This window comes from Anomaloglossus baeobatrachus, chromosome 4 (assembly GCF_048569485.1).
Source record: "Anomaloglossus baeobatrachus isolate aAnoBae1 chromosome 4, aAnoBae1.hap1, whole genome shotgun sequence".
NCBI lineage: Eukaryota > Metazoa > Chordata > Amphibia > Anura > Aromobatidae > Anomaloglossus > Anomaloglossus baeobatrachus.
Window position 1 is genome coordinate 459,631,356 of NC_134356.1, and position 14,217 is coordinate 459,645,572.

Genomic DNA, 14,217 nt, shown 5'->3' on the forward strand with positions numbered 1-14,217 from the left:
CCTCCTCATGTCCCTCTTCAATGCTGCATGGCGAGAGGCCAGAGCCTACCAAAGGATACATACAAAACAGAGCCTTAGAGTGGCCAAGCTTGGAGTCATATGTCTTCTGTGACTGATCATGGAGGGAGGAAGGAGGACCAGGTTGAGGATTAGATGGGCCAGCCTTCTGTGTACCCACAGTAGACTGTGTGGTTGTGGAAGATTGGTTGCTGCTTGACAAATACGAAGAGGCCTTGTCTGCCATCCAATAACAAAATGTCACGCCACTTCTGTTAAAGTTAGGGTGCTCAGGTAGGATCCAAGTCCTTTATACAAAAATGAATACCAGGCACTCCAATAGTGTGAATTTTTTTTTTAATATTATTATTATTATTATAACTTCATATTCAGTTCGACGTTTCGGTCATAAACTAGACCTTCCAGAACTGGTAAATAGAGAACATAAATATAATTTTTATATAATAAAAAATAACAATACTAATTATATTTATGTTCTCATTTTGCCAGTTCTGGAAGAAGGTCTATGACCGAAACATCGAATATGAAGTAATAATAATAATAATAATAATAATAATAATAATAAAAAATGTATTTTTTTTTCACACTATTGGAGTGCCTGGTATTCATTTTTGTCTGCCATCCAAGACAGAATCTGCTCTCGCTCTGCTGGCTTCCACACACATTTTACATTCCAGACTGGGAAATTTGGCAAGGAACATAATGAATGTGTGGAACCCAAGGGGGCAGGGGATTCTTGTGCGGTATGGTACTTGTTACTTGTCACCGGGCCGGTGTGGAGGTCTGGGATGACACGGTGGCCTGCCCAGTTACGTGCTCCGAGGTGTCCACAATAGAAGGGGATAGGAGGTGATAATGGGGGTTGTTATCGTGACGCCTCCTGTGGTACGCGGCTAGGGATTAGCCGCCGCTGCTGTCGCTGTCCTCCGGGGCGGATGGTAGTTGCAGCAAAGATGGTCTTGCTCCCCACAGGTGGAGCTGGCCCCGAAGTGGATGATGGAAGAGTAGTAGTGGTAGCAGGGGCTGTTGGTACCAGGGCGCAGGGCGCCGGCTCCGGTAATAAGAGTCTGAGTCAGCTGCTGCGGTTCCAGATTGTTTTACTCACTGTTATGCTACCCCGGGCAGTACCGGTCACCCACTGTGATGGGCCCCGCCAACCTCGGATGTGTTGGAAAAAGCCACCGGTGTTTGGAAAATGTCCGTTCTAAGAGTGGCCCCTCCAGTAGTGAGGAACCCGGGCTGAGCATTCCGCTCCAAGCCACAGGCCTCATGAAAGAAGAAGAAGGAAGAAGGTGCTGGTGTCGTGTCGCTAGAACGGAAGTCCCGGGTAGACTGACTGAAGATTGTGTGAGATGCTCCTACTTCTACCCCAAGTGGAACCCCCCAGGTCGTTGTCCTAGTGACCGGGAAATCCCAATCTTCATGTTGGCAACCCCCCTGCCTACTTTAGTCCAGCTCCCCAGTGAGAAGGCTCCTAAGCTGTATGTAAAGTGTGAATGTGGAACACCGGTGATTAACCCCCTCTCCCCTCTTTACCCGAGGCGAATACCGCACCTTAAATAAGGTGCAGTACTCTGTGGTGACTGGAGCCGCAGGGGCGCCACAGATACATCAAGCTGCTTCTGACCTGACACAGACTCAGTGCCTTGTCACCCACCACTGATAACACTACACCTACGTCCACGTCCTTGTCCTATAACAACTGCCTTTTTTTGTTATCTTGGGTTTTGCCGACATATTTGCAGATGTTGATAGCCCAAACCAAGTAAACTTTGACCCACAAAATATTGTGGAAAAAGTACAAGTGAGTACTTTGTACCAGGCAGCAAAAAATGGTAGAGTCCTTCTTTGTATTTGCAAAGGCCACTAGCAGCATATTAATGTGGCTCTTGTGGATGCCCCAAGGCAGGCTGTGAACCCCTAAATAATGTGGAAAGATGACTGGTACATTTACTTTATCAGGCAGCACTGAATGCTAGAGCACTGCTTTGTAACTATTTGCAAAAGCCACTAGCAGCGTATTAATGTGGCTGATGTGGACGCCACAAGGCATGCTGTGAACCCCTAAATATTGTGGAAACAGGACCGGTGTGTTTACTGTATCAGGCAGCATTGAATGCTAGAGTACTGCTTTGTAACTATTTGCCAAAGCCACTAGCAACATTTAATGTGGCTGATGTGGACGCCACAAGGCAGGTTGTGAACACCTAAATATTGTAGAAACAGGTCCCTATTCCCTACCTAATACACAATCTCTCCCTTCCTGCTGTGACTTTGTTCAGTGCTATCATCTCTTAAAAGAGCTATTGTATTCTGGATTCTGGACGGTACTATGGAGATAGTGACACACGCTGCTTTAAACACTGTCCCTGCTCGGAAATCTGTCCCTCGCTATACTGAGCTACTATACACTGCAGGTAACTTTGAAAATTGCTTTTTGTGTTATTAAGAGGCCTACACTCTCCCTAACAGCTACTCGCTCTATCCCTATACTCATACAACGCTGGCAGATGCAACATGCGCAAAATGCCGGTGGAAGGTCTTTTATAGACCATAGATGTTGCACAGCCAGACAATCACATTATTCCCACCACCAAATGGCTGCGGCAGCACTGTTATAGGTTAAGAAGCCCAACATGTTTAGTGACTGCAAATCAGCTGGGTGGGACATCCGAATATAGCTGGTGAATACGCTATTACTCGCTACATAACGAATACCCTGAATACCGCACTATTCTGCGAATAGCAAATAATAACGAATACACTCGCTCATTACTAGTGGCTATACTCAGAGGTGTGTTTTTAATTTTTTTCTAAAGGCAATTAAAAGTGCCAAAATACAGTGTGTAGATAGTGCACTAATAATTTTTTTAGGACCGCCAATAATACGTGGCTATACCCAGAATGATGTTTTCGAATTTTTCTAAAGGCAATTATAGTTGCCAAGATACAGTGTATACTGTAGATACTGCACTAACAATACGTATAAATGTGTTGGCCTATGTAATTTGGAGAAGGCAGCATTACCTATTTGCATGCCTCACTGGCAACTATTTAGCATGCACTACAAGTACCTCCAATCCCTATTTCTATGATTTAATGTGCCGATTTGTGGCACAAGAACACCTCTTCCTACACCTCACATCCATATTCTAAACAATTTTTGGCCTATCTAGCTAAACTTCCTAGCATTAATCCCCTAATCTCACTGTCTAGCTCACCTTCCCTGACAAGGAACATTCAGAAAATGGAGCTGACGCAAAATGGCCGCTATTTATATGCAGACTGATATGTGACTGAGCAAGCCAATCACAGAAGCCCTTCTGTCTTGACTTTGAGAATGTTTGCTGCGCTGTGATTGGCTGCAGAAACATCTGCAAGTAAAATTAAGAAAAAAAATGCCACCGGGCGCCAAAAGCCTTCTTCCAAGCGCCCGTGACCCTCTACTGATTTTACACATCCCCCAATTCATCAGTCAGCATCATAATCCTTTACAAAAGCAGGAAATGTTATTCCGCATATATTTTTGAAAACGCAATGTTAGTGGAAAAACCAAATGCAGACTTTTAGGTATAATGCTTTTGAAACTGAACCAAACTCGAGCAGGCTAAGGCTTGTACCGAACCTGAGTTTGGCGAACCTTTACCGAACAGGTTCGCTCATCTCTAGTTACTTTAACATTACTATGGTGACTTTTGCTTTGGGATCTTGAAGGGAATTAGATACAGTTCTAGGATTACATAGAATGTGTTACACATGAGAGAATCTGTAAAATTTCAATTCTTAGAGATTCATCCTTATTTATCACTCATGGTGATATTAATTATTAGACTTTTAATGACTGCTGTAAATAGGAATCCCAGGGGAAATGATTTTTTCTACTTTAGGGACATTGATAATTAACCTCTCTTTGATATTTTAACTACCGTATACATATTAATAACTTTAAACCAATTAATTTATTCCCAGGAGTAAGGACAAATATAAAAGAAACCCAAGTTCAATGTAAGTTTTAAATGCCTGAATTGTCCACAACGCAGCTTTAAGAAGACCTAAAATGTTCAGACACCAAACAATACCTGAAGAACAAGAAATTAACTTCCAGAAAAAAAAGCAATGCATAGTCAACTGTGAACATGGATGGACCTACCTATGGTCAGTGATAAGTTATTGTTTTTCCCTCTCTACACCATAATCTGTTACTTCCATTACTTTTTATTGCTATTGCATAAATTCATATATAATATTTATTTCACAATTGATACTCCTCTTGGTCCCAGTGGTGGCAGCAGATAGCTGGAAATGCTCAGTTTTGGAGCTGCCCCGTCTTCTGATACAAGTAGCAGCCGCTGCCAGGTACTGCACATCCACCTTCTATTGATATTAATAAAAGACGCTATCAGTTGACCAGGCAACCCTCGAACTAAGGATTTCTGGCTGCCTCATGCTGCTGAGACCAGAACGAGAACAGCTGATCAACGGGGGTGTGGGATGTCAGACCCCAGCCGATCAAACTTTGATGAGCTGTCTTAAGGATAGGTCATCAATGTAAAACTAGTGCACAACCTCTTTAACATAACATCTTTTCAGTTTTACTAGGTCACATCTTGTAGTAAGTTGCTGCACCAGCACATCTATTCCTTGGCAGCATAATATTCTCTCTTTGGAGCTTCTGAACAAGGAGTCCTGTATAACAGACACATAGGCACAATTCTAAAAACCTTATTCATTATAAAAATCAGCAGTAAAATTTTAAGCAGATTGCGTGTCTTGGGCAACGTTTACCATGTTTCAGGTTCTAGACTTTATCAAATCTTTCCATACGTGTGCACAGATTTTACCAGCCACGATTGCCACATGTGACTATTGTATTTTCATGCAGTTAGGCCTCGTTTAGACATACATGTTTCTAGTAAGTGTTCTAGCAATGGTTTTTCTTATGAACTGAGCAAGCACGCATTATGCTAGGAGCATGTTCACATGTCCATTTTTTTCTAGTACTGACAATCCTTAAAAAACATGAAATGTCCATTTTTAATCCAATATGCAGTTCACGTTAGCGCATTCAGATAAATGAAAAAATGAACAGCAATGGCACTCTCATGGCATCCTTGTTGAATCTTATTGTTGAGTGCTGTTCACTACTAATGCTACAAGATTTCTAGGAAACCTATCCTCCATCTTGTTATTTCTTCAAATTGACACATGGACTGAGTACTGAACAAAATCTGATCCCTCGCACTGATGAAAAAACAGCTCTTTTTTTTCTTGTACATGTGGAAATGAGGTCTAAATAGTATTTTTTTAACCCCCCCCGTTGACTCCCTTTGCCTGCACTGGCTATGAACATACCGCTTGACATCTTTGTCTTTTAGCATTTCGTTTAAGAGTATAATAGAAATAGTCCAGCTCACCACATACTTCGGCGTTTAATCCTTCAACGCCATGGCAGCGTTGGATCCCGCTGCTGTTATCAGCATATATATCAACAAGTGAAGAAAAAGGAACCAGCTTCTGGGAAAAATGTCAATAAAATCCACTTCTTTATTGAATTCTTTAAAATTATAGAAATTAGTGAATTTTGCAAGAAAAAGACAGGAGTCACAACCAGCACTGGACACCAGACACATTTCGATCAGAAACTAATCTAAAGGCCGCTTTACACGCTGTGACATTGCTAGCATAGGCTAGCGATGTCGCATGCGATAGCACCCGCCCCGTCGTACGGCCGATATGTGGTGATCGCTGCCGTAGCGAACATTATTGCTACGGCCGCGTCACACGCACATCCTGCTCTGCGACGTCGCTGTGACCGGCGAACCGCCTCCTATCTAAGGGGGTGGTTCGTTCAGCGTCACAGCGACGTCACAGCAGCGTCACTGAACCGCCGGCCAATAGAAAAGGAGGGGAGGAGATGAGCGGCCAGAACATGCCGCCCACCTCCTTCCTTCCTCCTTTTCCGGTGGACGCAGGTAAGGAGATGTTTGTCGTTCCAGCGGCGTCACACATAGCGATTTATGCTGCCGCAGGAACGACAAACAACATCGTTACTGCAGCAGCAACAATAATTGGGAAGAGGGGGGCATATCACCGATGAGCGATTTAGAGTGTTTTTGCGACGATTCAAAATCGCTCATAGATGTCACACACAACGACAATGCTAAAGCGGCCGGATGTGGGTCACAAATTCCGTGACCCCAACGAGATCGCTTTAGCGATCTCGCAGCGTGTAAAGCCACCTTTAGACTTCACCAAGTTTAAGATCAGTTTCTGATCGAAAAGTGTCTGGTGTCCACTGCTGGTTGTGACTCCTGTCTTTTTCTTGTGAAATTTACTATTTTCTATAATTTTAAAGAATCCAATAAAGAAGCGGATTTTATTGAAATTTTTCCCGGAAGCTGGTTCCCTTTTCTTCACTTATTTCATTCAAGAGCTAACAAATGTAGGATGAAAAGCAGGTATAACATTGCATTTATAATGCAGTCTAATCTTTCTTACAGGTCATCATGTATATAATGAATCATCAGTAAGAGGTTTTAACTTCCTTGGATTTAGTGATCATGCAGATCTTCAGATTTTCCTCTTCTTAGTGTTCATGTTCATGTATCTTATTACTGTTGTTGGAAACCTAGCGATCATTGTACTTATAGCCACAGATCATCACTTGCACAGTCCAATGTATCTTTTCCTTTCTAACCTGGCATTCGTGGATCTTTGGTATTCTTCAGGCATTACACCCAAGATGTTGGTAGATTTAATTACAGCAGAAAACAGCATATCGCACATTGGGTGTGCCGTCCAAATGTATTTCGTTATCGCGCTTGGAAGTACTGAGAGTTTTCTACTTGCAGCCATGGCCTTTGATCGCTATGTAGCAATATGTATTCCTCTCCTTTATCTGAAGAACATGACCAGGATGAAGTGTCTTCAGTTACTTGGTGGATGCTATGTGGCTGGCTTTCTTAACTCTTTAATACAGACATGTTGTACTTTTCGCCTTTCATTCTGCGGTTCTCATTATATTCGCCATTTCCTTTGTGACGTTCCCCCTCTACTGAAGCTTTCCTGTTCTGATACCTCTGTAAATCAGTTGGTTCTGGCTATTTTTGCATCTTCTATAACTGGCGCTACCATCATTGTCATTGTAATCTCCTATGCTTCTATTTTACGTGCTGTTTTTATAATGAACTCTTCTAACAGCAGACATAAAGCCTTCTCCACATGTGGCTCCCACTTCATTTGTGTGATTCTGTACTACAGTACAATTTTCTTTATGTACTCAAGACCCAGTTCATCATATTCCTTAGAACAAGACCGAATTGTTTCAGTTGTTTACACTCTTGTTATTCCTATGCTGAATCCCCTAATATACAGTTTAAGGAACCGAGAAATGAAGCTTGCGTTAAAGCGGACAAAAGCCTTTCATGTCTGTAAATAGCACAGGACTAATTTGAGTTTTTTGCTTTATAGATTTTTGTTTTGTTTTTTTTTTGTTATTTTGTAGCGTTTTGTTGTTAATATTATTTTGGTTAAAGGATTATTTCCATGATGGTAAGCCACTATTCATAGGATAGAAGAAGATATTACTGGGGTTTAACCACTGGAAACCAGAGCCATAAGTGGAAGGGGACTGAAATTTAGCCAGGACATTTGAAAGAAAAGCACATAAACCAATACAGCCCCCACCCCCACTTTCTCAGGTGAGGCTCACTATGATATATAGGGCACTGACTAATATTAGAGGAAATCATTTACTGCAAGACCAATATTGCCACTATACAAAGTTAGATCATACACAATAGCCACATAATACTGCTTATTGTAACTGAATAATACCACCATACTTATCATTACCAAACATATCTGTGCCAAGACCAATAATACCATCAATACTGCTGTGGTTCTCCTGAAGAAGCTTATCTTTGAAACACGTTGAGAATAAAAACACATATACACCCTGATACCATATTTTGTACTTTTTACTGTGGATACAAAACCAGCAGTACAGATCACCCACTTTCTCTACTATGTTGCCTATCACGTAGGACATCTCTTTTCAAAGGCTTAACTAATCTTGTGGTCACACAGCCCCACAAGGTGAGCTTCCTCATTATAATTACCAGTTTATCAAGTAAAACCCTCTTGTACTTGAATTGTCCCCCAAATTTCTTCATCAATACTGCAATATTACAGTAGATACAAATAATACCGCTAAACCAAAATATATGGTAGCGATATTACCACCATAGTGATCATTAATGACAACTATTATATTAAGACTGATATTACAATCATACATAATTTGGTAGATACCACGACTCACCATTCTTGATGATCATAGTCATTCACTTCCTCTTTTTTTTTAATTCCAGACTGCCATGACCACTTATTGCATCCATGACTTGTCTCTGTAGAATGTAAGACACTATCTTTTGCTTATCACATTTCCAGCACCATTCTAATAGAGCCCCCACTGTGCCCTGCACAATAATAGTACCCTCATTTTGTGTAACAAAAATAACATTGACCCCTCTGTGTCCCTGAACAATAATAATAATAAAAATAATAATGATACCCTCTTTGTATGTCCAGATAGTCATAAAGTCACCCTGTGCCTCGTTATGGTAATAATGCCCCTTGTATATCCTTATAATAAGTCTCTTGTGAGTCCATATAATAATTACCCCCATTGTGCCTCATTTTGAAACTGAACCCCATTGTTCCTTCTTATAATGATGAGTCCCTACATTATGCCTCCTTATGATTATGACTATCCAATGTATTTTCATATAATAATCCAGTATGCATTATTTCATTAATGACACCCATTGTGTTCCCTGACAATAATGACTTGTCATTGTGCCTCTTCTTAATAATACATCCTCATTGTGCCAATAATAAAATATTCCTGTACCTGTCAAAAAATAAACTAATACTCACCTCACCCTGCTCCCACGCCCAGGCAATGATGCACTCTTCCACTGCGGTCTCTGCATCAGTGCAAGCGGTTCAATATAGTGAGGTCATCGCGCCATCTGGCGTCCCCTTTTTGGCATCGGCCATATTATCCATAGTCCATTTCAATAATAAGTCAAGCATTTATCAGTATCATCATAATACCAGAATTGCCAGATGATGAACAATCCATCTCTGTCCACAGCTAAACTTTGAGTGGTGGATTAACCTCAATGTATTTTTAAGTCAGACTCCTTCGTCAGGACTACCACATGTAAGGTGATAGATAGTAAGCGGTTAAATACAGAGTAAAACAAAGCACCAAAAACGGTGGTGGTCACATTGTACATTTCAAAAACCACACAATTCTAAAAAATCTAAAAATGAACATATGAATTAATTTTCTAATTAAAATAACCAAATGAAAGAAACCCCAAAAAACAAAAAAAATGAAATAAATTAAAAAACTGAATAAAGATAGTAAAATAAATTAGTTGTCTTTTAGTTGATAAAAAAAATTGGGTCTTGAACCTGTCATCCATGATGTTGTGTTGCTCTGGAAAAAATTGCATTCAGGATAGTAAGCTAAATAGGACGTTGGTGTAGCTAAAGATGTGAGGTGGTCATGATATAGGGAGAATTATACTAAAAAAAATATATATAATTGTACAGGTTATTTGGATTGTTTAAAAAGATAAATAATCAAAAATCCCCAAATCAGAGCAGGCATGTAATACCTTGAGTAAAGGGATAGTGACCATAACAACTATGTACTGTAAGTAAAATGCCAAAATTTTATTAAAGAATTATGTGAAAAACATTACATATTATGTGGTAAAAAATAAATAGACAAAGATATTCCCTTATTTTAGCAGCAGAGAAACAGGAGCTAAAGGTGCATAGTGCAATAACCAACCATTCGAATATTACCAGGGAGTTCTTAAATATGTAAAGTTATATCAAAACAAATGTAAGTGTTCTGGTAGAATATTTAAAGGTTTCTAGTAAGATTCGTACATCTGTAGTAAATATAACTGAATCATAATAAGAAACCAGTGTTTTCCGAAATGCATGAAAAAAAATCTGCTACCTTAATATGTGGTCTGGTGGCCCCGTCTGCTAAATACCCCGACGTGCGTTTGTATTCGTACCTAATTCTTCATCAGGGGGTCATGATATATGGAGGATTATATTAAAAAACAAATGTATATAATTGTACAGGTTATTTTGATTGTTTAAAAATATGTTGTCATGATTCCTCTGTGCAGAGTATATTGCACACTAGGAGATGATCTAGTGCGCTTTCCTGGACTACTGTGCTGGCAGTGACATGATTCCTCTGTGCAGAGAATTTTGCACATTAAGAGATGCTCTGCTGTGTTTTCTTGAGCTACTTAGCTGGCAGGTTGATTGACAGTGCAGGATTCAATGCAGGTTCTGGGAGGTGCTGATTACTCAGGTGCTCCATCTTCCTGGTAATTGCTCTGCTGTTTTATCGAGCATTCTCTCCCAGAACCTTGCCAGTTGTACATTTTGGTTTGCGAATAGTGCAGTTAGCCTGTATTCCTGTTTGTTCTGATCTTTGTTGTCTGATCCTAGACTGTTGTTTGACTCACTTCTGCCTGCTCCGTGTTCTTGTCGTGACCTCCTGGCTTTTGACCTTGGACTGTTACCTGGCCACATCTCAGTTTAATCCCTATATCCATACTTGCCTTCCTGCAGTCTTGACCTCGAATTGTGACCTAACTACACCTCTGTTTTCTCCTTAAATCCATTACGGGCTCTCCTGCTACCAGGCTTTCCTGATTACTCTTCCGTTTGTACTACCCATAAGTGGTGACTAGCATCACAGATGTGTTGTTTTTTTTTCAGAGAAAGTATTGAGGTGTCAGAAAGAATAAAAACAGTTTTAGGCTAAGTTTACATGTCCTGTAATCATCCGTTAGAACAGATCCTGCAAAGATCCGCTGGCAAAATGATTTCTGCCGGATCCAGTTTCTTAACATGGGAGTGTATGGAGAACGATTCTGTTAATGTATTGCTATTTATTTTCCATTTGAAACGGATTCAGTAAGAAAAATACAGATCCGTTATAAATGCAAGAATAATGGATGACTAAATAGCTTTCCATTAATGGATCCGTTCTCCACAGACTCCCATGTTAAAAAGCTGATCCGTCAGATATCAGTTATTTAATAGCAGACAAAAAAGTTGTGTTTGCACAACGGTTTTCCCTATCGGATCTCTGCAAGATCCGTTCTAATGGATGATTACAGGATATGGGATATGGGAACTTAGCCTTAATGTGTGACAGAATATTAGCACAAGGTATGAAGAAATTGAAATCCTACAGAAATAGGAAAAGAGAAAGTGAATAGAGTAGTGTTTCCTCTAGTACAGTAATTTACTATAGACAAGCCCGGACGCCTGCCCCAAAGGGGCTACAGGGAGGGCGCACATGACTGAGGAGGGATGCTATGCGTGAGGGTTAGTGAAGGGTTAAGGTTAGAGATGAGCAATGTTTGAGGTTCGAGGTTCGCCATTTTCCTGTTCGAGTGATTTTGGGGGGTGTTCGAGTCGTTTGACGAACTTGAGCCTTTTGCTAAAAGTTCGACAGTTCGAGTTACGTTCGAGAACGGTTCGAACACCAAAAGCGTGGCTTTTCACAGTAAGTATGTGCGCACCTTTCGTATCTGCATGCGTCCTGCATCCCCAGCACAATCCCTCTCTCTTTCCTACTCACCGATCACAGGCGTCTCGCTGCACGGCTGTCACAAATCTCCAATGGAATTTCCTCTCTTGAACATGGCTGCCGCTTCATTATTCAGTTAGTTATTCCATGCTTTCCCCGCCCACCGGTGCCCATGATTGGTTGCAGTCAGACACACCCCCACGATGAGTGACAGCTGTCTCACTGCAACCAATCACAGCCGCTGGTGGGCGGGTCTATATCGTGCAGTAAAAAAAAAATGTGGTTCCCCCCATATTTGATACCAGCCAGGATAAAGCCACATGACTGGAGGCTGGTATTGTCAGGATGGAGAGCGCCACGTTATGGGGAGCCCACCACCCTAACAATATCAGCTAGCAGTCCCGGGACTCCACCCAGGTCATCCCGAATTGCCCTGGTGCGGTGGCAATCGGGGTAATAAGAGGTTAATCATGACAAGCGTCTCCCCGAGACACCTTCCATGATCAACCTGAAAGTGAGAGTAAAGAAACACACAATGAAAAATCCTTTATTTGGAATAAAAGACAAAAAAACCCTCATTTACGTTTTTATTAATCCCAAAACAACAATCCAGGTCCGAAGTAATCCACAAGACACTGTCAGCTCTGCTACATGAAGATGACAGGGAGCAATCTGTGTTCTCTCCAGCAGCACCTGAAGTAAGCCGCGCTGTCGTCAGAACTTCAGTCTGCAATGCAGAAGTCAAGATAATCAAATCTGCCTATGTTTCTCAATAAAGCCAGTGGCTCAATGGATAGAGCTCTCGCCTAAAAAGGAGTACTTCACAAGTTCGCATCCCGATAAAAAATTTAATTTATTTTTAATTTTAAATTGGAATTATTATTTAATTATAATTTAATTTAATTATGCACTGAGGGGAGGAGCCGGACATCAGCTGTGAGCCGCGGATCACACCTCTAAAATCGGAGCAGTTCACAGAATGACGCTGAATTGCTCTCTCCTCTCTCTCTTCTCTCTCTTGTTCTCTCTCTCTCTTTTTCTCTCTTTCTCTCTCTCTCAATCTCTCTCTCTCCTATCTCTCTCTTTCTCTCTCTGTTTCTCTCTCTCTCCCTCTCTCAAATTCAAATTCAAATTCAAATATGCTTTATTGGCAGGACCAAAATACAATTAGTGTTGCCAAAGCAAGAGAAATACAGTAACATATGACTAATATGTGACATATTGGGCGGCGATCTCCACCATTGATTCCTCTTCCCCCAGTAGGAAGCGGAGTTTCATCTCCTCGTCCATGGATGGAAAGTCCGGGGTATGGGTGGTAAATTTCTGGAAGTGGGAGGCCCTCACTGCTGAGTATTTGTCACAGTGCAGCAGGAAGTGCGCCTCGTCCTCCAGAGCCCCCTGCTGACAATGCTGGCACAGTCTGTTCTCCCACGGCTTGTATGTCTGTCGGTGGCGCCCTGTTTCCACCTCTAGGCTGTGGGCACTCAGTCTGTACAGGCTCAGGGTCTGCCTGTCTTTGGGGTGGCGTAACCTTTCCAGATATGGGGCCAGAGTGTAGTCCCTCCGCAGTGACCAGTAGATGGTGAGTTTCTGGGAGTTCTCTAATTCACTCTTCCAGTCCTCTATGTATTGCATCTTGCAGCTCTCTGAGATCTCTTTTATTTGGGCTTTTGTCAGGGTGTGTTGCTGACTTTGGCTGGACTGGCTGCCACAGTTCCTGGCTTGCTCTGGGCTCTGGCTCAGCAGAGCTTTATGATGGTAGGAGCTGGGGTTGCTGTTCTGTATGTGTGCCTGGTGTGATAGCGCCCTCTTGTGTATACTGAGCCATAAGGGGAATTAGCCCAGCTCTGCCCGACAGGCTATGTTTGAGGTGCTGCGATGGACTTGGAGGAGATATTTACAGAACTCCATGTGGAAGACTTCAGTTGGGCTGGAATCCCACTTTGTGTGGTCTGGGTAGGTCACTGGGCCCCATACCTCGCTGCCATATAGCAGTATAGGGGTGATGACGCTGTCAAATATCTTGAGCCAGACTCTCACAGGTGGTTTGAGGTGGTACAGTTGTCTTCTGATGGCGTAGAAGGTTCTGCACGCTTTTCCTTTCAGGGCTTCTGCTGCTTGCTTGAGGCTCCCGTTATTGCTTAGTTCCAGACCGAGGTAGGTATAGCTGCTGGTTTTCTCCAGCGTGGTGCCATTTAATGTAAAGGAGGGAGAGTTTATTTTATTCTGGTTCCTCTTCTGAAACACCATGACTTTGGTCTTCTTTTGGTTGATGGGAAGCGCCCATGTGGTGCTGAATGTTTCTCTCTCTCTCTCCTCTCTCTCTTTTTCTCTCTCTCTCTCCTCTCTCTTTATCTCTCCCTTCTCTCTCTCTCTTTCTTTCTCTCTCTTTCTCTCTCTCTCTCTTTCTCTCTCTCTCTCTCTTTTTCTTTTTTTCCCTCTCTCTCTTTTTCTCTCTCTCCCTTTCTCTCTCTCTCTTTTTCTCTCTTTTTTCTCTCTTTCTCTCTCTCTATTTCTCTCTCTCTTTCTCTCTCTCTTTCTCTCTCTCTTTC

At 41.8% G+C, this 14,217-nt stretch overlaps 1 protein-coding gene across 1 annotated transcript; it reads left to right on the top strand.

The window, feature by feature from the left end:
- Positions 1–971: 971 nt before the first annotated feature.
- On the top strand, positions 972–7,456 carry LOC142302530 (olfactory receptor 5AP2-like). Its single transcript, XM_075343623.1, has 3 exons — positions 972–1,074; positions 3,988–4,023; positions 6,519–7,456. Exons 1-3 carry the CDS (start codon positions 972–974, stop codon positions 7,454–7,456), a joined length of 1,077 nt encoding a protein of 358 aa, XP_075199738.1.
- Positions 7,457–14,217: the final 6,761 nt, after the last annotated feature.

Excerpts from the sequence above, each read along its gene's own strand:
- LOC142302530 (XM_075343623.1), top strand. The coding sequence starts at position 972 with ATGGTCTTGCTCCCCACAGGTGGAGCTGGCCCCGAAGTGGATGATGGA. Across the intron at positions 1,075-3,987 it reads GGCGCAGGGCGCCGGCTCCG|GAGTAAGGACAAATATAAAA; the intron begins GTAATAAGAGTC and ends ATTTATTCCCAG. Across the intron at positions 4,024-6,518 it reads AAAAGAAACCCAAGTTCAAT|GTCATCATGTATATAATGAA; the intron begins GTAAGTTTTAAA and ends TCTTTCTTACAG.